This window comes from Salmo salar, chromosome 21 (assembly GCF_965601325.2).
Source record: "Salmo salar chromosome 21, fSalSal1, whole genome shotgun sequence".
Lineage (NCBI taxonomy): Eukaryota > Metazoa > Chordata > Actinopteri > Salmoniformes > Salmonidae > Salmo > Salmo salar.
The window spans coordinates 36,145,681-36,172,081 of record NC_138311.1 but is presented as its reverse complement, the minus strand read 5'-3'; the positions used below and the strand labels follow the sequence as shown (position 1 = coordinate 36,172,081).

The window sequence follows — 26,401 nt, the reverse complement described above, 5'->3', positions numbered from 1 at the left end:
TCATGACTACGTTTATTAAGGCTAGACCCTTACATCAGTTTAAGGACCTGTGAACATATAGGTACTGAACAAAAATCAGAGCTGGAAAAAGTACTCAATTGTCATACTTGAGTAAAAGTAAAGATACTATAATGGAAAATGACTCAAGTAAAAGTGAAAGTCACCCAGTAAAATACTACTTGAGTAAAAGTCTGAAAGTATCTGGTTTTAAATGTACTTATGTGGTGGGAAAAGTACTCAATTGTCAAAAGTAAATGCTATACATCAAATTCCTTATATTAAGCAAACCAGACAGCACAATTTCCTTATTATTATTATTTTTTTAATTGACAGCCAGAGGCACACTCCGACACTCAGACATCATTTACAAACTAAGTATTTGTGTTAAGTGAGTCTGCCAGATCAGAGGCAGTAGGGATGACCATGGAAGTTCTCTTGACAAGTGCGTGAATTGGAACATTTTCCTGTACTCCTAAGGATTCAAATTGTAATGAGTACTTTTGGGTGTCAAGGAAAATGTATGGAGTAAAAAGTACATTATTTTCTTAAGGAATGTAGTGAAGTAAAAGTAAATGTTGTCAAAAATATAAATAGTAATGTACAGATACAGTTGAAGTCTGAAGATTACAGACACTTATGTTGGAGTCATTAAAACTTGTTTTTCAACAACTCCACAAATGTCTTGTTAACAAACTATAGTTTTGGCAAGTCGGTTAGGACATCTACTTTGTGCATGACACAAGTCATTTTTCCAACAATTGTTTACAGACAGATAATTTCACTTAGAAATCACTGTATCACAATTCCAGTGGGTGATAAGTTTACACACACTAAGTTGACTGTGCCTTTAAACAGCTTGGAAAATTCCAGAAAATGTCATGGCTTTAGAAGCTTCTGATAGGCTAATTGACATCATTTGAGTCAATTAAAAGTGTACCTGTGGATGTATTTCAAGAACTACCTTAAAGCTCAGTACCTCTTTGCTTGACATCATGGGAAAATCAAAAGAAATCAGCCAAGACCTCAGAAAATAAAATGTAGACCTCCACAAGTCTGGTTCATCCTTGGGAGCAATTTCCAAACACCTGAAGGTACCACGTTCATCTGTACAAACAATAGTACACAAGTATAAACACCATGGGACCACGCAGCCGTCATACCGCTCAGGAAGGAGACGCGTTCTGTCTCCTAGAGATGAATGTACTTTGGTGCGAAAAGTGCAAATCAATCTCAGAACAACAGCAAAGGACCTTGTGAAGATGCTGAAGGAAACAGGTACAAAAGTATCTATATCCACAGTAAAGCGAGTCCTATATCGACATAACCTGAAAGGCTGCTCAGCAAGGAAGAAGCCACTGCTCCAAAACCGCTATAAAAAAGCCAGACTACGGTTTGCAACTGCACATGGGGACAAAGATCGTACATTTTGGAGAAATGTCCTCTGGTCTGATGAAACAAAAATAGAACTGTTTGGTCATAATAACCATTGTTATGTTTGGAGGAAAAAGGGGGAAGCTTGCAAGCTGAAGAACACCATCCCAACCGTGATCATGTTGTGGGGGTGCTTTGCTGCAGGAGGGACTGGTGCACTTCACAAAATAGATGGCATCATGAGGATGGAAAATTATGTGGATATATTGAAGCAACATCTCAGGACATCAGTCAGGAAGTTAAAACTTGGTTGCAAATGGGTCTTCTAAATGGACAACGACCCCAAGCATACTTCCAAAGTTGTGGCAAAATGGCTTAAGGACAACAAAGTCAAGGTATTGGAGTGGCCATCACAAAGCCCTCACCTCAATCCAATAGAAAATTTGTGGGCAGAACTGAAAAAGTGTGTGCAAGCAAGGAGGCCTACAAACCTGACTCAATTACACCAGCTCTGTCTGGAGGAATGGGCCAGCATTGCCTTTAAATTGTTGAACTTGGGTCAAATGGTTTGGGTAACCTTCCACAAGCTTCCCACAATAAGTTGGGTGATTTCACCCAACTTATTGTGGGAAGCTTGTGGAAGGTTACCCAAACCATTTGACCCCAGTTCAACAATTTAAAGGCAATGCTACCAAATACTAATTGAGTGTATGTAAACTTCTGACCCCTAGGGAATGTGATAAAAGAAATAAAAGCTGAAATAAATCATTCTCTCTACTATTATTCTGACATTTCACATTCTTAAAATAATGTGGTGATCCTAACTGACCTAGGACAGGGAATTTTTACAGGGATTAAATGTCAGGAATTGTGAAAAACTGAGTTTAAATGTATTTGACTAAGGTGTATGTAAACTTCCGACTTCAACTCTACCCCCAAAAATTACTTCGTATTTTTACTTATGTACTTTACACCACTGACAAAAATATAAACGCAACATGTAAAGTGTTGGTCTCATGGTTGATTAGCTGAAATAAAAGATCCCAGAAATGTTCCATATGCACAAACATATTATTTCTGTCATGTATTGCACAAATTTGTTTACATCCCTGTTAGTGAGCATTTCTCCTTTGCCAAGATAATCCATCCACCTGACAGTTGTGGCATATCAAGAAAATGATTAAACATCATGATCATTACACCTTGTGCTGGGGACAATAAAAGGCTACTCTAAAATTAGCAGTTTTGTCACATAACGCAATGCCAAAGATGTCTCAAGTTTTGAGGGAGTGTGCAATTGGCATGCTGACTGCAGGAATGTCCATCAGAGTTGTTGCCAGGGAATTGAATGTTCATTTCTCTACCATAAGCCACCCCCAACGTTGTTTTAGAGAATTTGGCAGTACGTCCAACCGGCTTCACAACCGCAGACCATGTGTTACCACGCCAGCCCAGGACCTCCACATCCGGCTTCTTCATCTGCGAGATTGTCTGAGACCAGCCACTCGGACAGCTGTGCGTATGCACAACCAAAGCATTTCTGCACAAACTGTCAGAAACCGTCTCAGGGAAGCTCATCTGCATGCTCGTTGTGTGCTCTTCACAGATGAATCCCGGTTTCAACTCTACCAGGCAGATGGCAGACAGCGTGTATGGCGTTGTCTGGGCGAGCGGTTTGCTGATGTCATGGGGCACTATGTTCACAACATTGGTGGTGGTGGGGTTATGGTATTAGCAGGCATAAGCTATGGACAACGAACACATTTTATTGATGGCAATTTGTATGCACAGAGATACCGTGATGAGATCCTGAGGCCCATTGCCGTGCCATTCATCGGCCAGTGTGTTTCACTTCCCACCAATATCTATTCCAGCAACTTCGCACAGCCATTGAAGAGGAGTGGGTCAACATTCCACAACCTGATCAACTCTATGCAAAGGAAATGTGTCGCACTGCATGAGGCAAATGGTGGTCACACCAGATACTGAATGGTTTTCTGATCCATGCTCCTACTTTTTTTAAAGGTATCTGTGACCAACAGATCCATATCTATAATCCCATTCATGTAAAATCCATAGATTATGGCATAATGAATTTATTTCAATTGACTGATTTCCTTATATGAACTGTAACTCAGTAAAATCTTAGAAATTGCTGCATGTTGCGTTTATATTTTTGTTGTGTAGTTTTGTTTGACACAAGGTTGACTGTAACTTCTATTACAATGCTAAGCAAAACTGTATTATCATAGAGTCAATTAGGGATAGTTCACTGTAAAACATGAAACTGAACATAATAAAACTGTATTATCATAGAGTCTATTAGGGATAGTTCACTGTAAAACATTAAACTGAACATAATAAAACTGTATTATCATAGAGTCTATTAGGGATAGTTCACTGTAAAACATTAAACTGAACATAATAAAACTTTATTATCATAGAGTCTATTAGGGATAGTTCACTGTAAAACATTAAACTGAACATAATAAAACTGTATTATCATAGAGTCTATTAGGGATAGTTCACTGTAAAACATTAAACTGAACATAATAAAACTGTATTATCATAGAGTCTATTAGGGATAGTTCACTGTAAAACATTAAACTGAACATAATAAAACTGTATTATCATAGAGTCTATTAGGGATAGTTCACTGTAAAACATTAAACTGAACATAATAAAACTGTATTATCATAGAGTCTATTAGGGATAGTTCACTGTAAAACATTAAACTGAACATAATAAAACTGTATTATCATAGAGTCTATTAGGGATAGTTCACTGTAAAACATTAAACTGAACATAATAAAACTGTATTATCATAGAGTCTATTAGGGATAGTTCACTGTAAAACATTAAACTGAACATAATAAAACTGTATTATCATAGAGTCTATTAGGGATAGTTCACTGTAAAACATTAAACTGAACATAATAAAACTTTATTATCATAGAGTCTATTAGGGATAGTTCACTGTAAAACATTAAACTGAACATAATAAAACTGTATTATCATAGAGTCTATTAGGGATAGTTCACTGTAAAACATTAAACTGAACATAATAGAAGTTCAAAAGAAAATTCATTTTATTTTTCTATATTGAAGTATGTTACACTCTTAAAAATGCTGGATTAAAAACAACCCAATTTGGAGCCTCCCGAGTGGCGCAGCGGTCTAAGGCACTGCATCGCAGTGCTTGAGGTGTCACTACAGACCTGGGTTTGATCCCAGGCTGTGTCGCAGCTGACCGGGAGACCCAAGAGGCGGCGTACAATTGGTCCAGCATCGTCTGGGTTAGGGGAGGGTTTGGCAGGCCGGGATGTCCTTGTCCTAGCGACTCCTTGTGGCGGGTCGGGCGCATGCATGCTGACTTTTGTTTCCTCCGACCCATTGGTGCAGCTGGCTTCCAGGTTAAGTGAGCAGTGTGTCAAGAACTAGTGCGGGTTGGCAGGGTTGTGTTTCGGAGGACACATGGCTCTCGAACTTTGCCTCTTCCGAGTCCGTACGGGAGTTGCAACGATGGGACAAGAACGTAACTACCAATTGCATATTGCCAAAAAATAAAACTATTTGGTTTTTTTGGTGGGTAAATATTGGGCAGAACACATGCTGGATTATTTTGACACAACCAGTTGGGTTGTGTAAATAACCCAAATATGGGTTAATTGAACCATTATTTGGGTATTTTTTACTCTCATGCTGGGTTGACCTAGCAGCTGGGTCTTTTTTTATGTAATCCTTAGGATATTTTCAAGAGGCGTGTCTTATTATGGACTTGGCTTTCAGATAGCCCTTGTTTTTTTTATTGAACCTTTATTTAAACAGGGAGTCACATTGAGATGAAACATCTATTTTACAAAAGAGCCCTGTATACATTACAATAAAAAAGGAATAATGAAACAACATACACATATAAAGTACCAGCCAAAAGTTGACACACCTACACATTCAAGGATTCTTCTTTATTTTACTATTTTCTACATTGTAGAATAATAGTGAAGACATCAAAACTATGAAATAACACATCATGTGGAATCATGTAGTAACCAAAAAATTGTTAAATAAATCAAAATATATTTTATATTCTTCAAAGTAGCCACCCTTTGCCTTGATGACAGCTTTACACATTCTTGGCATTCGCTCTACCAGCTTAATCTGCAATACTTTTCCAACAGTCTTGAAGGAGTTCCCATATATGCTGAGCACAGTTTGGCTGCTTTTTCTTCACTCTGCAGTCCAACTCATCCCAAACCATCTCAATTGGGTTGAGGTCGGGTGATTGTGGGGGCCAGGTCATCTGATGCAGCGCTCCATCACTCTCCTTCTTGATCAAATAGCCCTTACACAGCCTGGGGGTGTGTTGGGTCATTGTCCTGTTGAAAAACAAATGATAGTCCCACTAAGCGCAAACCAGATGGGATGGTGTATAGCTGCAGAATTCTGTGGTAGCCATGCTGGTTAAGTATGCCTTGAATTCTAAATAAATCACTGACAGTGTCACCAGCGAAGCACCCCCACACCACCTCCTCCATGCTTCACGGTGGGAACCACACATGCGGAGATCATCCGTTTACCAACTCTGCATCTCACAAAGACACAGCAGTTGGAACCAAAAATCTGGACTCATCAGACCAAAGGACAGATTTCCATCGGTCTAATGTCCATTGCTCGTGTTTCTTGGCCTAAGCAAGTCTCTTCTCATTATTGGTGTCCTTTCATTGTGGTTTCTTTGCAGCAATTTGACCATGAAGGCCTGATTCACACAGTCTCCTCTGAACAGTTGATGTTGAGATGTCTGTTACTTGAACTCTGTGAAGCATTTATTTGGGTTGGCATTTCTGAGGCTGGTAACTCTAATGAACTTATCCTCTGCAGCAGAGGTAACCCTGGGTCTTCCTTTCCTGTGGCGGTCCTCATGAGAGCCAGTTTCATCATAGCTCTTGGTGGTTTTTGCGACAGCACTTTTCCGGAAATTTTCTGATGGACTGTCGTTTCTCATTTCTTATTTGAGCTGTTCTTGCCATAATATGGACTTTGTCTTTTACCAAATAGAGCTATCTTCTGTATACCAACCGTACCTTGTCACAACACAACTGATTGGCTCAAACGCATTAAGAAGGAAACAAATTCCACAAATTAACTTTTAACAAGGCACACCTGTTAATTGAAAAGCATTCCAGGTGACTATCTCATGAAGCTGGTTGAGAGAATGCCAAGAGTGTTAAAAGCTGTTATCAAGTCAAAGGGTGACTACTTTGAAGAATCTCAAATATATTTTGATTTGTTTAACACTTTTTTGGTTACTACATGATTCCATATGTGTTATTTCATAGTTTTGATGTCTTCATTATTATTCTACAATGTGGAAAATAGTAAAAATTAAGAAAAACCCTTGAATGAGTAGGTGTGTCCAAACTTTTGGTACTGTATATGTGTATGTAACAATATAATTCAGCACACAATTATATAATTCAGCACACAATATAATTCAGCACACAATTAACCAAAATAAACATATTTAATAAATGTAATCACATTCGACTACATAGAGGTCCTCAATCAATAATTTAAACTGCCTAAGTGGCACCAACACATCTAACGGCAGTGAACTCTGCAGATTGTTCCACAAATTAGAGGCAAAAACACTAAATGCAGATTTTTCCAAATATGTGGAGACTGAAAGGATCTCTAGTGTTATCAGGTATTATTGGTTACCTGCATGTCACGTCCTGACCATAGAAAGCTTTTATTTTCTATGGTAGAGTAGGTCAGGGCGTGACAGGGTGTTTTGTCTAGTTTTATTTATTTCTATGTTGGTTCTAGTTTCTTTTTTCTATGTTGGGGTTTTGTCTAGTTTATGTATTTCTATGTTGGTTCTAGTTTCTTTTTCTATGTTGGGTTTTGTCTAGTTTATGTATTTCTATGTTGGTTCTAGTTTATTTTTTCTATGTTGGGTTTTTTGTATGATTCCCAATTAGAGGCAGCTGGTTATCGTTGTCTCTAATTGGGGATCATATTTAAGTTGTTGTTTTTCCCACTAGGTTTTGTGAGAGATTATTTTGAGTTAGAGTATGTTGCACCTCTTCGTCATGATAATTCTTGTTGTTTTTTGACTGAATCTCCCACCACCAAAGGACCAAGCAACGTGGTCAGGACCAATGGACATGGGAGGAAATCCTGGACGGAAAAGGGCCCTGGAGTCAGGCTGGGGAGTATCGCTGTCCGAAGGAGGAGATTGAAGCAGCGAGAGAGCAGAACGGCGACGTTACGAGGCGTTATACCATCAAGGCAAGCACGAGAGGCAGCCCCCCCAAAATTGGGGGGGGGGGCAAACGGGGAGATTGGCAGAGTCAGGGTTCAGACCTGAGCCAACTCCCCGTGCTTACCATGGGGAGCATGTGACTAGTCGGGCACCGTGTTATGCATTCACAGCCCGGTGCGCCCGGTGCGCTCATTGCCAGCGCCCCGCATTTGCCGGGCTAGAGTGAGCATTCAGCCAGGAAGGGTGGTGCCAGCTCAGCGCTCCTGGTCTCCAGTACGCCTCCTCGGTCCAGGATATCCTGCGCCGGCTCCGCACTGTGTCACCAGTGCGCATTCACAGCCCAGTGCGTCCTGCGCCCCGCATTTGCCGGGCTAGAGTGAGCATCCAGCCAGGACGGGTTGTGCCTCCTGCGACGTCCCCCGGTCCGGAGCCTCCTGCGACGTCCCCCGGTCCGGAGCCTCCTGCGACGTGCCCCGGTCCGGAGCCTCCTGCGACTTCCCCTGGTCCGGAGCCTCCTGCGACATCCCCCGGTCCGGAGCCTCCTGCGACGTCCCCCGGTCCGGAGCCTCCTGCGACGTCCCCCGGTCCGGAGCCTCCAGCGCCGATGGCGGATTCGTAGGATGAGGGGGTTCATCGTCCCGCAGCAGAGCCGCCTCCTATGCTGGCGGATAAGCAGGATGAGAGGGTTCTTCGTCCCGCACCAGAACCGCCTCCAATACAGGAGGATCCACGTCCTGCACCCCGCATTTGCCGGGCTAGAGTGAGCATCCAGCCAGGACGGGTTGTGCTAGATCTACGCTCGAGACCTCCGGTGCGCCTCCACGGCCCAGTATATCCTGCACCTGCTCCACGCACCCGGCCTCCAGTGAGTCTCTCCAGTCCGGTGTGTCCTGTTCCTGCTCCCCGCACTCGCCCTGAGGTGCGTGTTACCAGTCTGGCACCACCTATGCCAGCCCCACGCATCAGGCCTCCAGTGCGCCTTCCCAGTCCGGAGCCTCCTGCGACGTCCCCCGGTCCGGAGCCTCCAGCGCCGATGGCGGATTCGTAGGATGAGGGGGTTCGTCGTCCCGCAGCAGAGCCGCCTCCTATGCTGGCGGATAAGCAGGATGAGAGGGTTCTTCGTCCCGCACCAGAACCGCCTCCAATACAGGAGGATCCGCGGGATGGGAAGGTTCTTCGTCCTGCACCAGAGCCGCATCCTATGCTGGCGGATCCACAGGAGGAGAGGGTTCTTCGTCCTGCACCAGAACCACCACCGACACTAGACACCCACCCTAACCCTCTTTTTTTGTTGTTTCAGGTTTTGCATTCGGAGTCCGCACCTTTGGGGGGGAGGGGGGTACTGTCACGTCCTGACCATAGAAAGCTTTTATTTTCTATGGTAGAGTAGGTCAGGGCGTGACAGGGGGTTTTGTCTAGTTTATTTATTTTTATGTTGGTTCTAGTTTCTTTTTTCTATGTTGGGGTTTTTGTATGATTCCCAGTTAGAGGCAGCTGGTTATCGTTGTCTCTAATTGGGGATCATATTTAAGTTGTTGTTTTTCCCACTAGGTTTTGTGGGAGATTATTTTGAGTTAGAGTATTTTGCACCTCTTCGTCAGGGTTTGTTTTATGTTTATTAGTTTATTGTATGTATTGCATAGTTTCACAGATAAATAAAGATGTGGAACGATACACACGCTGCGCTTTGGTCCGCTCCTTCATACAGCAAACGTGACACTGCAAGAATAAATGCCATTCCTGTTCATCGTGTTAATTGTTTTTGCATTTTACACATTCTTCTAGAATATTAAGATTATTTATTACATATTATAATAAAGTGGTATCTATCCCAACAATGGGATTTGCAGGCTTTAGGGAACTTATACACTTCTGTGTGCCTAATTGAAGCTACAAAAATGTTAATGTTCAACCTAAACATGTGATAACTATACAACGGAACAGATTAATATGTATGGCTAAAATGAACTATCTGAAAGCCATGCCTCTACTTAACTATACCTCTAGTCTTCTGATCTGATCAGCTGTGTCATATCTCAGTAACACAGCACTAACAACACAACTTTGCTCTTTTTAAAGAAAACAACTCAACGAAGTGACCCAACGCCTGCAACCCAGCAGTTAGGTCAACCAAACAACGCAACCTTTTTCAGGGTGTAGGATCATTATTATGCATGGTGTAACCTACAGTTATTAGTCACCCCGACTTTCTATCAACTATTTTATATGGTTAAAGTGCTAATGTAATTATAAACCTGGTCTATCAATAGGCTAGAACCGTATCCAAATTGCATATGCATAAAGTTTAAGTTATGCACAGGTAGGCTATGGTTGATCTTTTTTTTTGCCTATCCTGATGTCTATTATGACATTGTGTTTAACTCTGTTTTATCAGTATGACTCAATCGAACTAAATACAGAACAGTGGCCTTTATATAGTTCTGACATTCAATGGAATATGCTGTTATATACTGAGCAATAAAGGTATAGGCCTAGACAGGGCAGCACCATGGACAGTTCCTGATTTAACACAGGGACCCTGCACACCCATTTATAAAGATTCAGATGACACAGAAGGATGCACATTCCCTGTGATTTGATTGGTCCAGGGTAAAGGTCTCAAAATAAAACTGTGCATGTATGAAATTATAAATAAGTGTTCTGGAGACCCGTTGACAGAGGCTATGGGATACAGATTTCAGGATTGCATATTTCTGTCATTTTGGGGGGCATGCAGTGAGGGTTTACTTTCATCTAAGATGTAGTCATTAAATTATTCCAATGGTTTACCCATGCCAACTGAACTGTGGTGGTGGTATATTATCGAGGAAGGGCGGATACAATACACCAATTGTTATTCATTCCACTTTAACAGGAAATATATAGCACAATGCAGAATATGACTACCATATTGATGTTGGCTGGCTAGCTCACTCGCTGGGGTTTTCCCTTATGATGGAAGTTTTGGGTTATAGATGCAGCCAGGGTGTTTATGCATACACAATATCATTTTTCTAAATGAAAAACCTCCCCTGCAGAAGTAACATCTGTGCCTCGCTCGGTTTCTATACACTATGGTCCTAAGTCCTAAATGGCACATATAACAGACTACTTTCGACTAGGACTCGTGGTGTTCTGATCCAAAGTAGTAGGGTTCCATTTTGGACTTCGCCATGGAGGAATGTGAATGCCCCTTGACTACAGCTACCCGTGGCATGGCAGGAAAAAAGCTTGTTTTGTCCTTCAGCCTTAAAGGTCTGCCTACATTTAATAGGGGGGGTGTTTGCTCATTTTCACTCATATTAAGTTGCTTTGTAATTATAATAATCTATTAAGATTTTAAGCAAACAATCTTAAAGGACAATATTGTAGAAGAGAATAATATCGTTTCCACATGGGCAAATAAATGTTCACTATCCATTGTGCGTAATAGTGATGCATGAAAAATAATAATCGGGACTAGATTGTGTCGGATGATTTGCCAGACCAAAAGGAGTATCCCAATAGAAGTCAAGGTTATTTTGCAACCATGCGGGCTGAGGGACTTTAAACCATTGCGAAATCTTACTTAGATTTGCCTTAAAAACACGTGGTTTGAGAGTTTAAGCTGTACGTTTACTTTAGATGCTATTTTTACTTATAATTTGATTATTAACCTATAATAGAGATGTTGGTAGGTTAACAGACAATAATGATAGAAATTGTAGGCTACTCATTCACTTTATTATATAAATAATTGAGTGCTCCTCATGAGATATGCATTATACATTTATCTCAACGCAATTATGTACACTTGAATCACATTGGGAGAGAATGAAACGTTTAAACCTTCGAAATAAAATATAGGATAAATAACGAACATATTATGAGTAATGTAATGGCACACGGTCCTCTAATGGGCCCTAACACCCTCCTACATTGTAAAATGTTTACAAACAATATACAACACACATTGAATTTGAGCATCAGATGCTGCAAATGGCTCTTCTTCACTGATTTGCACATTCATGCAATGGCACAATGAGATGGTGCCTGGTTTGTTCCAAAATGTGCTGCAGATGATTTCGCATGGGGTATGGCCCACGGTCAATGTACATGTTTTATATGAAGTAATAAGTAATTCGTTTTATACAATGAGTATTTCCAGGTGATAGTTAAGCTTTTTATACACAATCAAGGTATTTAGGCTACTTTGCAAGTAAGTATCCCCTATGTATTGTCCACCTATTCAGCGATATAACATTCCTGATTGTTAAGTAGCCAAGATAGGCTATGTTTTGGGGGATAATAAAATGTTCAATATTGTGCAGCTTTGCATGAATTGCAGTAAATAATCGCTAAGGCAACAGAGTATAAGCACTTGCCTCTGTATAGATAATGATCTTTCATAAAACGGTTGCATCATATAAACATGACATAACTATTTTATAAAACATAACATGGAGTTACGTGAAATGAAATAGGAACTAATAATGAATAATGCTGTACAAAATCACAACAAAATTATTCAGGATAGGATAGATAGATCAGTTGTAAAATGCAGGTTGAAAAATATAGAAATACTTATTATATTTTTTTATTGGCCCAAGTATTTGTTTAGAAATTGCATAGTTTTCCAAATTATTGCTTGTGATTTTGTAACATGGATAATCAACACATTCTCAGTATGGTCACCACTATTTCCACAATGTGACCTGTACCATAATGTAGAAGCGAATACAATACAGTACATTTGATGAAAAATAATATGTATATGCATCCGCACTTCTAAAGGCAGTAACAACAATAAATACATACAAGCGGATTATAATTGCTATTTTGCGTCAGTGGCAAGAGGATACCATATCATGACGCACGCTTATCAGTCTTTGATGCACGTTCAATGTATTTACGACTCATGAAATATAGCGTTAAGCTGAGCATTCATGACTCTCTCGTGATGAGTGTGTCCTTCGTACGACATAATGTTTTCCATCGGTATCTCACACCGCGGCGCAGAGCTCGGGTAAATGGGCCCGTGTCCCTGCGGACCTGCCAGTCCCGCAGCTGCCTGGTAGTGCATGGTAAAGGCGTAGTTCTTTTCGAACTCTGACGAAGGCTCGTGTTTGAAGGAAAAGTTCCCGTTGACACTCAGTGGTGGGCTTAAGGGTCCGTCGAATGATGGACTAGTGCAGTCTGTAAGCGGCAGCGCGGTCTCAAAGAATGGCTCCAGCGCGCTTCCGTATGAATGGGGCTTGACGTGGAAGACGTGGGAGCTGTCCATTGTACCATATGGAGGGCTGGGAAGACCCGGAGTCTGGTAGGAGTAGGGATGCGCGGCGAAGGAAGCACTTGCTGGTTGCATATGAGATGGTATCTCCTGTGTCTGCTCCGGGAGGAAAGTTCTGGGGTTGAGCTGGAGACAGCCTGCCACTAGGTTAGTAGTGGGCTGAGACAAGCCCCTACACAAGGCCTGGACAAATGATATGACGTCTGGGCTCTTCCCTGACCGCAGGATCTCTGACAGGGCCCAGATGTAGTTTTTAGCCAGTCGCAGAGTCTCGATTTTTGAGAGCTTTTGGGTTTTGGAGTAACATGGCACAACTTTACGCAAACTCTCCAGCGCGTCGTTGAGTCCGTGCATACGATTCCTTTCCCGCGCGTTCGCCTTGTGGCGCCTCATCTTAAACCTCTGCATCCTGGCTTTTGTCATTTTCTTCTTTTTTGGTCCACGACGTTTAGGCTTTTGATCGTCGCCTTCCTCTTCCTCTTCTTCCTCTTCCTCCTCCTCATCATCCTCATCCAGTCTGTTTAACCCATCTTCGTCGTCATCCTCGAGGCCCCCGTGCATGGACTCAAGCGCGCCGTTGTTCTTCTCCATATCCTGTTCGTTCTGGGAGCGCTGACATTCGTCAGTCCAGGTCGCAGAATCCTGGGGTTCTGATGACATCATGGTCTGTTCCGTGTAGGATTTAGTCATATTGGAAATCTGTCAATAAAAAAGAGAGCCGTGAGCAGACTCATTTGGACATCATTTGGTACTTGACTAACAGCCTATTCAGTAAGAGTTCGTTTTGGAACAGGTGTATTAGGCTACTAATCTAAGTAAAAAAAAAACATATTTTTGTATCAGAACCAATATTACTTTTGCAATACCGATGATTATATGTATCATAAAAATTCATAAGAATTTAAGAGCAAAATGTAGAACATTAATTTGTGGTCAGGATAAACCAAAACATAGGAGCATAATACATAAATTATTCAATTATCACCTTGACATAAGTCAATTTGATCAAAATTATTTTCAATTACTTATTTTTAAATCTCCAGTAAACTGAGACATCTGAAATGTCATTGCTGAGTTCAATCAGAATATCTGAATCCCTGTTTCCTTTCTGTAACAGGTGCGAAATGGTCACATCACCTCTCATCTGAGAAGGTTTGTATCAATAAATAATTCAAGCTTGTTCAGAAAACCTTTAACTGCTGAATAATTGTAGCCTGCTTTATGGCAATGTAACAGACAAATCACAGCATTCCTTTCACCCAAAACATTTGCATAAATAAGTTATTACATTATATGATTCATAAATAAATACCTATGTTTTGCAGAATGATCTTGTTATGACTCTGGCATGCCCCTCCTGAAGTGTGAGGTCCGGTGAATGGACTGTAATGTGGCTGCGCCGACGGATGCTCGTGTTATATAGTGCTGCTGCTGATGCTGCGGGGGACTGGGAGAGAGAGAGATGAACCTGTTATGTCTCTATGGTTGTATCCCTAATACCATCACCATCGCTTCACCCAAAGACTGGCAGGAACAGGCTCCACCCACCCATGGCCTTACTCTCGGCACGCGCCATATGGTCCATCTACGTCAAGCAGAAACGGCCCCAAGCATCACGTGACACGGTCCCATTTGTATTCGCCAGGGCTCTGTATTCCGCTCCTTTGTGGCCAAAAGAAAGTGGCCATCTGTCGCCAGTTAGGGCCTCCATGGATCCGTGTGGACCCGCAGGATGGATTAACCCTTTCGAGCATAGGACATATTCAATCACTACTAACACTCAAGCCCAACCCATTCCCCACGTGTGTCCTCTTATAATGGGTTGATTATGATGTTATTAATCATAAATATCATAATGACAGAATAATGTAGTTTTGCACATTAGCCCACTTTGCGGATATTGAACACACATTAAATAGCCTAATAAACACGCCAAGTCACCAAGGCAAGAATAAGGCCCTTGCTGACCGTAAAGGCCCTATACTGGCCCATCATATCTATTTATCAGCGAATGATTATGCTGTGAGACATTTTTTCAAATAAAAGTAGGCTATCCATGGAGAAGACCTAATACAATTATATGCTATGCAACATTGTAATTACAACAATGAATTTAGACCAACTGCATTACTTTTTTTGGTTTTGCTCACTGCTGCCTGCATCAGTGTTTATCTGCAATAGTTGAAGTGTTATTGTCCCCCATCTCTAGCAGTGTGTGATGTTGATTGGCAACAGTGGTTGTAATGTCTGGACGGAGCTGCTGAGGTTATGAGCCTGGAATCTCCCTCTCTTTTCAATCTGCTGGTCCGCACGCGAGTCGCACGCGAACTAACAAAAGCCTGTTTCACAGCTCACTACCCTGATGCAACGTCCAAAATCTGCTGTCTTCTGTTCAATATAATGCCCCCCAAAAAATCGACGTGTTGACCGTTGGACAGAAAGACAGCGTAACAAGTGGGGTAACAACAGACAATCAAAACAGAACTGAACCACGAGAAATTATTAATATTTAAGCAGAATAGTTATAGAACGGGACTATAAAATGTGCCCCATATAAATAATGAAAATGACAATCTGCTACCCAAACTAAAACCATACGGACTGTCTGGTCATTCACAAAATGAGTAAGTTTATATCTTGAGGATAGAATCATTGGTTACTGTCAGTGTCAGTTATGTGGAGGTGAGGATAGAGTCAAGCGCAGGACACAGAACTGAGTTAAATAACGTACTTTACTCTCGAAGAAACTCATGTCAAAATCCACGCAGGGATAAATAATCCTGACACCAACCAACTAACACAATGACAAGCAAACAATCACGCACAAAACATAATGAGAACCAGAGGGTTAAATAGGGAAAATAATCATAACGAGATGGGAACCAGGTGTGAACAATCAAGACATAACAAATGGAAAAAGAAATGTGGATGGTGGCAGCTAGAAAGCCGGTGACGATGACCGCCGAACGCCGCCCGAACAAGGAGAGGCACCAACTTCGGCGGAAGTCGTGACAGTTACTTGCATTTGGTCACATGGTAATGCAACCATAAGCACATAGGGATGAATGATCAATATCTTTAAAGCAGCAATCAGCAGTAGAAAAAATAACAAAGCGACTCTCAGCCGTTGAAATGTACCACTCTCAAATTCATAGACAGAGCTTTGGATGCAAGGACTGACCATCCATGGTATCAAAATTAAAGTTTTAACCATGTTTTTAGGCTGTACAGTATTTGTTTACATTTACTTTGTTTACAAACATTGGAGCAAAACAAGTTTATATTTTGGGTTGTGATATGGTAGGACAGTTGAACTAAGCTAATGAGACATTTATAAGTTATATTCTTCAAGAATCAATGGGAATATTTTATTCATTTATAAATCCCTTTAAATAAACCTATTTATACTGAACAAAAATATAAATGCAATATGTAAAGTGTTGGTCTCATGTTTCATGAAATAAAGATCCCAAAAATTGTCCATATGCACAAAAATATTATTTCTCTCAAATTTTGAAAACAAATTTGTTTACAACTCCAACTCTGTTAGTGAGTATTTCACCTTTGCCAATAGAAAACATCCACCTGACAGGTGTGGCATATCAAGAAAACTATTAAACAGAATGATCATTACACAGGTGCACCTTGTACTGGGGACAATAAAAGGCCACCCTAAAATCAGCAGTTTTATCACCCAACACAATGCCACAGATGTCTCAAGTTTTGAGGGAGCGTGCAATTGGCATGCTGACTGCAGGAATATACACCAGAGCTGTTGCCAGAGAATTGGATGTGCATTTCTCTACCATAAGCCGCCTTCGACCTAGTTTTAGAGAATTTGGCAGTACGGCCAATCAGCCTCACAACCGCTGACCACGTGTAACCACACCAGCCCAGGATCTCCATATCCGACTTCTTTATCCGTTGGATTGTCTGAGACCAGCCACACAGACAGCTGATGAAACTGAAGAGTATTTCTGTCTGTAATAAAGCCCTTTTGTGGGGAAAAATGGGGCTGGCTCCCAAGTGGGTGGGCCTATGCCCTCCCAGGCCCACGCATGGCTGCGCCCCTGCCCAGTCTGGTAAAATCCATAGATTAGGGGCTAATTTATTTATTTCAATTGACTGATTTCCTTATATGAACTGTAACTCAGTAAAATCGTTCAAATTGTTGCATGTTGTGTCCATATTTTTGTTCAGTAAATATATATATATATATACACTGCTCAAAAAAATAAAGGGAACACTAAAATAACACATCCTAGATCTGAATGAATGAAACAATCTTATTAAATACTTTTTTCTTTACATAGTTGAATGTGCTGACAACAAAATCACACAAAAATAATCAATGGAAATCCAATTTATCAACCCATGGAGGTCTGGATTTGGAGTCACACTCAAAATTAAAGTGGAAAACCACACTACAGGCTGATCCAACTTTGATGTAATGTCCTTAAAACAAGTCAAAATGAGGCTCAGTAGTGTGTGTGGCCTCCACGTGCCTGTATGACCTCCCTACAACGCCTGGGCATGCTCCTGATGAGGTGGCGGATGGTCTCCTGAGGGATCTCCTCCCAGACCTGGACTAAAGCATTCGCCAACTCCTGGACAGTCTTTGGTGCAACGTGGCGTTGGTGGATGGAGCGAGACATGATGTCCCAGATGTGCTCAATTGGATTCAGGTCTGGGGAACGGGCAGGCCAGTCCATAGCATCAATGCCTTCCTCTTGCAGGAACTGCTGACACACTCCAGCCACATGAGGTCTAACTCCCTTCTTTATTCCAAACAAAAGGCGTAAAGTAAAACCATTTTGCCTAAATGATGGACAATCACAAAAATGTTAACTTGCCAATGGGAAATATGCCATTTGTGTGTATTCATGGATGCCAAGAAAAGCCAGGCTTCTCTCCGTGTTCATAATTTCCTTTAATTCACAAGAGGCTGAATGTACTGTAACTCCAATTTGAGCAGCAGCAGCTGAAAAATGAGCTCCTACAAATATTGAAATTTACATGGTTTTTAGAGTGAAGTACATCGGAAAAAAGCAAAAGAAAACTGCAAGACTGAATAGGAGAAAAAACAAGCAACAAACAAAGAAGATAGGCTTTTGAAAAATAACTATTTTTCATAAAATTGTAATTATCTTAGCTAGCTGAATTGTTTACCAGTTGCTAAGCAGTTGCTAGGGACTCTTTTGGAAGAAGCTAGCTAGCTAACGAAGAACAACAAAGAATATCTAGTTAACAGAAGAAAAGAAAGAGAAAATCAGGACAGAAGAAAAAGGATATCAAAGTGAAACAGTTCTCTAAAGACACAGGAGAGAATAATACAAGAAACAACACTTCTGTAGCTTGTCAACTATGTGTCTGTCTATCCCTGTTCTCTCCTCTCTGCACAGGCCATACAAACGCTTCACACCGCGTGGCCGCTGCCACTCCAACCTGGTGGTCCCAGCGCGCACGACCCACGTGGAGTTCCAGGTCTCCGGCAGCCTCTGGAACTGCCGGTCTGCAGCCAACAAGGCTGAGTTCATCTCAGCCTATGCTACCCTCCAGTCCCTAGACTTCCTGGCGCTGACGGAAACATGGATTACCACAGATAACACTGCTACTCCTACTGCTCTCTCTTCGTCTGCCCACGTGTTCTCGCATACCCCTAGAGCATCGAGCCAGCGGGGTGGTGGCACTGGAATCCTCATCTCTCCCAAGTGGACATTCTCTCTTTCTCCCCTGACCCATCTGTCTATCTCCTCATTTGAATTCCATGCTGTCACAGTTACCAGCCCTTTCAAGCTTAACATCCTTATCATTTATCGCCCTCCAGGTTCCCTTGGAGAGTTCATCAATGAGCTTGACGCCTTGATAAGTTCCTTTCCTGAGGATGGCTCACCTCTCACAGTTCTGGGTGACTTCAACCTCCCCACGTCTACCTTTGACTCATTCCTCTCTGCCTCCTTCTTTCCACTCCTCTCCTCTTTTGACCTCACCCTCTCACCTTCCCCCCCTACTCACAAGGCAGGCAATACGCTTGACCTCATCTTTACTAGATGCTGTTCTTCCACTAATCTCATTGCAACTCCCCTCCAAATCTCCGACCACTACCTTGTATCCTTTTCCCTCTTGCTCTCATCCAACACTTCTCACTCTGCCCCTACTCGGATGGTATTGCGCCGTCCAGACCTTCGCTCTCTCTCTCCCGCTACTCTCTCCTCTTCCATCCTATCATCTCTTCCCTCTGCTCAAACCTTCTCCAACCTATCTCCTGATTCTGCCTCCTCAACCCTCCTCTCCTCCCTTTCTGCATCCTTTGATTTTCTCTGTCCCCTATCCTCCAGGCCGGCTCGGTCCTCCCCTCCTGCTCCGTGGCTCGACGACTCACTACGAGCTCACAGAACAGGGCTCCGGGCAGCCGAGCGGAAATGGAGGAAAACTCGCCTCCCTGCGGACCTGGCATCCTTTCACTCACTCCTCTCTACATTCTCCTCTTCTGTCTCTGCTGCTAAAGCCACTTTCTACCACTCTAAATTCCAAGCATCTGCCTCTAACCCTAGGAAGCTCTTTGCTACCTTCTCCTCCCTCCTGAATCCTCCTCCCCCTCCCCCTCCCTCCTCCCTCTCTGCGGATGACTTCGTCAACCATTTTGAAAAGAAGGTTGACGATATCCGATCCTCGTTTGCTAAGTCAAACGACACCGCTGGTCCTGCTCACACTGCCCTACCCTGTGCTTTGACCTCTTTCTCCCCTCTCTCTCCAGATGAAATCTCGCGTCTTGTGACGGCCGGCCGCCCAACAACCTGCCCACTTGACCCTATCCCCTCCTCTCTTCTCCAGACCATTTCCGGAGACCTTCTCCCCTTCCTCACCTCGCTCATCAACTCATCCTTGACCGCTGGCTACGTCCCTTCCGTCTTCAAGAGAGTGAGAGTTGCACCCCTTCTGAAAAAACCTACACTCGATCCCTCCGATGTCAACAACTACAGACCAGTATCCCTTCTTTCTTTTCTCTCCAAAACTCTTGAACGTGCCGTCCTTGGCCAGCTCTCCTGCTATCACTCTCAGAATGACCTTCTTGATCCTAATCAGTCAGGTTTCAAGACTGGGCATTCAACTGAGACTGCTCTTCTCTGTGTCACGGAGGCTCTCCGCACTGCTAAAGCTAACTCTCTCTCCTCTGCTCTCATACTTCTAGACCTATCTGCTGCCTTTGATACTGTGAACCATCAGATCCTCCTCTCCACCCTCTCCGAGTTGGGCATCTCCGGCGCGGCCCACGCTTGGATTGCGTCCTACCTGACAGGTCGCTCCTACCAGGTGGCGTGGCGAGAATCTGTCTCCGCACCATGCGCTCTCACCACTGGTGTCCCCCAGGGCTCTGTTCTAGGCCCTCTCCTATTCTCGCTATACACCAAGTCACTTGGCTCTGTCATATCCTCACATGGTCTCTCCTATCATTGCTATGCAGATGACACACAATTAATCTTCTCCTTTCCCCCTTCTGATAACCAGGCGGCGAATCGCATCTCTGCATGTCTGTCAGACATATCAGTGTGGATGACGGATCACCAGCTCAAGCTGAACCTCGGCAAGACGGAGCTGCTCTTCCTCCCGGGGAAGGACTGCCCGTTCCATGATCTCGCCATCACGGTTGACAACTCCCTTGTGTCCTCCTCCCAGAGTGCTAAGAACCTTGGCGTGATCCTGGACAACACCCTGTCGTTCTCCACTAACATCAAGGCGGTGACCCGATCCTGTAGGTTCATGCTCTACAACATTCGCAGAGTATGACCCTGCCTCACACAGGAAGCGGCGCAGGTCCTAATCCAGGCACTTGTCATCTCCCGTCTGGATTACTGCAACTCGCTGTTGGCTGGGCTCCCTGCCTGTGCCATTAAACCCCTACAACTCATCCAGAACGCCGCAGCCCGTCTGGTGTTCAACCTTCCCAAGTTCTCTCACGTCACCCCGCTCCTCCGCTCTCTCCACTGGCTTCCAGTTGAAGCTCGCATCCGCTACAAGACCATGGTGATTGCCTACGGAGCTGTGAAGGGAACGGCACCTCCATACCTTCAGGCTCTGATCAGGCCCTACACCCAAACAAGGGCACTGCGTTCATCCACCACTGGCCTGCTGGCCCCCCTACCTCTGAGGAAGCACAGTTCCCGCTCAGCCCAGTCAAAACTGTTCGCTGCTCTGGCACCCCAATGGTGGAACAAGCTCCCTCACGACGCCAGGACAGCGGAGTCAATCCCCACCTTCCGGAGACACCTGAAACCCCACCTCTTTAAGGAATACCTAGGATAGGATAAAGTAATCCTTCTAACCCCCCCCCCCTTAAAATATTTAGATGCACTATTGTAAAGTGGTTGTTCCACTGGATATGATAAGGTGAATGCACCATTTTGTAAGTCGCTCTGGATAAGAGCGTCTGCTAAATGACTTAAATGTAAATGTAAATGTAAATGTACTGTATCTCACCGGAGAAAGCATCAGAGTGAGCGAAACAGCCCCCCTCTGTCTATGTATGTATAGGCCATCTATCTGATGCTGTCTGGTCCAAAAGAGTATGGCATTGTTGCAGTAGCAATGCATGTGTATAATCACTGGGGAAGCCTTTCATAAAAGCCATTTTACAACCTGTGTTGTGATAATTGTGTTGTTTGCTCTATGACCTGTTAGTTCATATGCCTTGCAACTGTGACATAGGCCCAAAGGCCGAGACAATAAGACGATACAGTGGCAGAATAAATTAAACCACAGCTTTGTTTTATCACAAAACCAGAGAGCAACCTCTGTCCAGTGAAGTCCACAAAGCATATTGCATGTAACAAACAGTTACATGATTTAAAGCATGGTCAAGCAAGTTAATGTTTGTGACATTTTTGGACGGACCACTAAACAACTATTGATTTAGAACCACGGAGAGTTACCACAAGTCGCAAAGAAAACAGGAGCTGCCTCCACTATTCCAGCAACATTTCAACTTCAACATTTCAACATCATCAAATCACCTACACTTAGTCTAAACAGTGACATCCGAAATGGTCTATCACTCTATCATACAATACAAACTTGTATTTTTTGTTGTCCTAGGCAACCTGGCTAAAATGCTTGTTTGCTAGCCTAACTTCCTTTCATGGGCAATGTTAGCTAGTTAACATTGGCCTTCTACATCTAGCTACATTGAACTTCCATCCTCTGAAGCCAGGGGCACAACGTATGAATTAATGGCTGGATCAGAATCCCCACTATAATTAAATCAAACTTTGTTTGTCACATGCACCAAATACAACAAGTGTAGACCTTACCGTGAAATGCTTACAAGCCCTTAACCAAAAGTGCAGTTCAAGAAGAGTTAAGAAAATATTTACCAAATAAACAAAAGTAAAAACCTTTAAATAATAAAAAGTAACACAATAACATAACAATAACGAGGCTATATACAGGGGGTACCGGTACCGAGTCAGGTTACAGGTTAGATGAGGTAATTTGTACATGTAGGTAGGGGTGAAGTGACTATGCATAGATAATAAACAGCAAGTAGCAGCAGTGTACAAAACAAGTGTGGGTGGGGGGGGGGGGGGGGGGCAATGATATAGTCAGGTGGCCATTTGATTAATTGTTCAGCAGTCTTATGGCTTGGGGGTAGAAAATGTTAAGGAGCCTTTTGGTCCTAGACTTGGCACTCCGGTACAGCTTGCCATGTGGTAGCAGAGAAAACAATCTATGACTTGGGTGACTGGAGTCTCTGACAATTTTATGGGCTTTCCTCTGACACCGCGTATTATATAGGTCCTGTACTGCAGGAAGCTTGGCCCCAGTGATGTACTGGGCCGTACGCACTACCCTCTGTAGTGCCTTACGGTCAGATGCAGAGCAGTTGCCATACCAGGCGGTGATGCAACCGGTCAGGATGCTCTCGATGGTGCAGCTGTAGAACTTTTTGAGCATCTGGGGACCCATGTCAAATCTTTTCAGTCTCCTGAGGGGGAAAAGATTTTGTCGTGGCCTCTTCACGACTGTCTTGGTGTGTTTGGACCATGAAAGTTTGTTGGTGATGTGGACACCAAGGAACTTGAAACTCTCGACCCGCTCCACTACAGCCCCGTTGATGTTAATGGGGGCCTGTTTGGCCCGCCTTTTCTATAGTCCACGATCAGCTCCTTTGTCTTGCTCACATTGAGGGAGAGGTTATTGTCCTGGCACCACACTGCCAGGTCTCTGACCTCCTCTCTATAGGCTGTCTTATCGTTGTTTGTGATCAGGCCTACCACTGTTGTGTCGTCAGCAAACTTAATGATGGTGTTGGAGTCGTGTTTGGCCATGCAGTCATGGGTGAACAGGAAATACAGGAGGAGACTAAGTACACACCCCTGAGGGGCCCCAGTGTTGAGGATCAGCGTGGCAGATGTGCTGTTGCCACCCTTACCCCCTGGGAGTGGCCCGTCAGGAAGTTGCCGAGGAAGGTGTTTAGTCCCAGGGTCCTTAGCTTAGTGATGAGCTTCGTGGGCGCTATAGTGTTGAACGCTGAGCTGTAGTCAATGAACAGCATTCTCACATAGGTGTTCCTTTTGTTCAGGTGGGAAAGGGCAGTGTGGAGTGCGATTGAGGGTATCCAGGAGGATGCTGTTGATGTGAGCCATGACCAGCCTTTCAAAGAACTTCATGGCTACCAACGTGAGTGCTATGGGCGGTAATCATTTAGGCAGGTTACCTTTGCTTCCTTGGGCACAGGGACTATGGTGGTCTGCTTGAAACATGTAGGTATTACAGACTCAGTCAGGGAGAGGTTGAAAATGTCATTGAAGACACTTGCCAGTTGGTCAGCGCATGCTTTGAGTACACGTCCTGGTAATCTATCTGGCCCCGCGGCTTTGTGAATGTTGACCTGTTTAAAGGTCTTGCTCACATTGGCTACTGAGAACGTTATCACACAATCATCCAGAACAGCTGGTGCTCTTGTGCATGCTTCAGTGTTGCTCGCCTCAAAGCAAGCATAAAAGCATTCAGTTTGTCACTGGGCATCTCGCGTCTGGGTTTCCCTTTGTAGTCCGTAATAGTTTTCAAGCTCTGCCACATCTGACGAGTGTCAGAGCTGGTGTAGTAGGATTCAATCTTAATCCGGTATTGACCCTTTGCTTGTTTGATGGTTCGTCTGAGGGCATAGCGGGATTTCTTATAAGTGTCCAGATTAATGTCCCGCTCCTTGAAAGCGGCAGCTCTAGCCTTTAGCTCGATGTGTATGTTGCCTATAATCCATGGCTTCTGATTGGGATATAGGTACGGTCACTTTGGGGATGACGTCGTCAGTGCACTTATTGATAAAGCTGATGACTGAGGTGGTATACTCCTCAATGCCATTGGATGAATCCCGGAACATTTTCCAGTCTGTGCTAGCAAAACAGTCCTCTAGCGTAGCATCCGTGTCATCTGACCACTTCCATATTGAGTGAGTCACTGGTATGTCCTGCTTTAGTTTTTGCTTGTAAGCAGGAATCAGGAGGATAGATTTGTGGTTAGATTTGCCAAATGGAGGGCGGGGGAGAGCTTTGTATGCATCCCTGTGTGTGGAGTAAAGGTGGTCTAGGGTTTTTTTCCCTCTGGTTGCACATGTGACATGCTGGTAAAAAATGTTGTAAAACTGATTTAAGTTTGCCTGCATTAAAGTCCCTGGCCACTCGGAGTGCCGCTTCTGAGTGAGCATTTTCTTGTTTGCTTATGGCCTTATAGAGTTTGTTGAGTGCAGTCTTAGTGCCGGCATCGGTCTGTGGTGGTAAATAGACGGTTAAGAATAATATAGATGAGAACTCTCTTGGTAGATTGTGTGGTCTACAGCTTATCATAAGGTACTCTACCTCAGGCGAGCAATACCTCGAGACTTCTTTAATGTTAGACATCACGCACCAGCTGCTGTTGACAAAAAGACACACACCCCCACCCCTCGTCTTACCAGACGTAGCTTCTCTGTTCTGCCGGTGCATGGAAAATCACGCCAGTTCTATATTATCCGTGTCATTCGTCAGCCACGAATCGGTGAAACATAAGATATTACAGTTCTTAATGTCCCGTTGGTAGGATAATCGTAATCGTAGGTTATCAATTTTATTTTCCAATGATTGCATGTTAGCAAGTATAATGGATGGCAGTGGGAGTTTACTCGCTCGCCTACGGATTCTCAGATGTCAGCCCGATCTGCATCCTCTTTTCCTCCATCTTTTCTTCACGCAAATGATGGGGATTTGGGCCTGTTCCCGGCAGAGCAGTATATCCTTCTCGTCGGACTTGTTAAAGGAAAAAGCTTCTTTCAGTTCTTGGTGAGTCGGAGATGGTAGCAGCAACATTATGTACAAAATAAGTTTTCAAAAAAAGTTACAAACAACAACAAAAAACGAACAAAATAGCACAATTGGTTACGAGCATGTAAAACGTGAGCCATCCTCTTCGGCGCCATCTTAACGGCATGGAGAATTGCCCAGTATGGAGAATTAAGTAAACCACAAGTCCAAATCCCTATTTCCATCCATGGCAAACTTAGGAAAGGGACAATTTTTGCATGCTAGATAAACACTGGAGGACAACAACACAATTAGATGCAACAATTCAAGTTTTTTCTGTCAATGACATATGCTCTCAATGCGATTTAATAGGAGTGACGCCAAATCCAAACTGGCACAGCAGGACCATTCACAGTTGAGCTCACTCACTTTAGCTCAATGCTGATGGGCTATTATGTTGTACTTTTTTATCAAGGGAGGCCAAATTCTCGCTGGCTTCCCTTGCATTCAATACTACGGGCAGCAACAATCTCCATCAAAATGCCTAAAGTTAAACTCCATAGTGTTTTACACCCCAAGAAAAACACCACAAGTTCACACAGTTTGCTCAGCTCTGAATCATCCGCGTGGGTCTATATTTAACAGGGTCTTTTAAAATTGCCCTGTTGAGCAGCGCAGAGCGCGGCTCCGCTTAGTGATAACTAGGTAATCTTCAAGTGGCCACAGAACCTGGTCGCCTCGAAGTACTGCCTGAGAGAGAAGCAGGGAACACCTTATTTTGATTCTTTCATAAAACCAGGTCAAGTTGTGTTGGTCGAAAGTACCCTGCTAGAATGCTAGAAGAAGGTCCATCACACATTTTCCCAGACTATATATTTCTATGACCATGTAAACAGTGGTAGCAGACGGTTGAGATTTTCAACATCGCCCAAGGTAGGGTTCCCCAAACTCGGTCCTGTCCCCCTGTTGGTTATTTGAATCGGCTGTGTAGTGATGGGGGAAAAAACTAAACGTGGGCTGCTCTAAAAGGGGAAAACAACAAATAAACAAAACAATTTGTTTGTTTTACAGACCATTATTACTAACGTAGGCTTCAATAATACACTGTAAGACCAGACTTTTTGGGTCAGCTACGAATATTTTGCACTGCTGCGATGGTGTAAAAAAATGCAGTCAACTGAATGAGCAATTTAAGCTGTGGTTAGAGCTGAAACTCCCGAA

General features: G+C 43.3%; 1 protein-coding gene across 1 annotated transcript; it reads right to left on the bottom strand.

The window, feature by feature from the left end:
- Positions 1-12,196: 12,196 nt before the first annotated feature.
- LOC106582267 (neurogenic differentiation factor 1) lies at positions 12,197-14,348 on the bottom strand. The gene is made up of 2 exons (XM_014165168.3): positions 14,218-14,348; positions 12,197-13,604 (listed from the first exon to the last, which is right to left on the bottom strand). The coding sequence occupies exon 2, from the start codon at positions 13,593-13,595 to the stop codon at positions 12,525-12,527; it is 1,071 nt and encodes a 356-aa protein (XP_014020643.1). The 5' UTR covers positions 13,596-13,604; positions 14,218-14,348; the 3' UTR covers positions 12,197-12,524.
- Positions 14,349-26,401: the final 12,053 nt, after the last annotated feature.

Bases quoted from the DNA above. Each gene is read 5' to 3' on its own strand.
- LOC106582267 (XM_014165168.3), bottom strand. From the start codon at position 13,595: ATGACTAAATCCTACACGGAACAGACCATGATGTCATCAGAACCCCAG.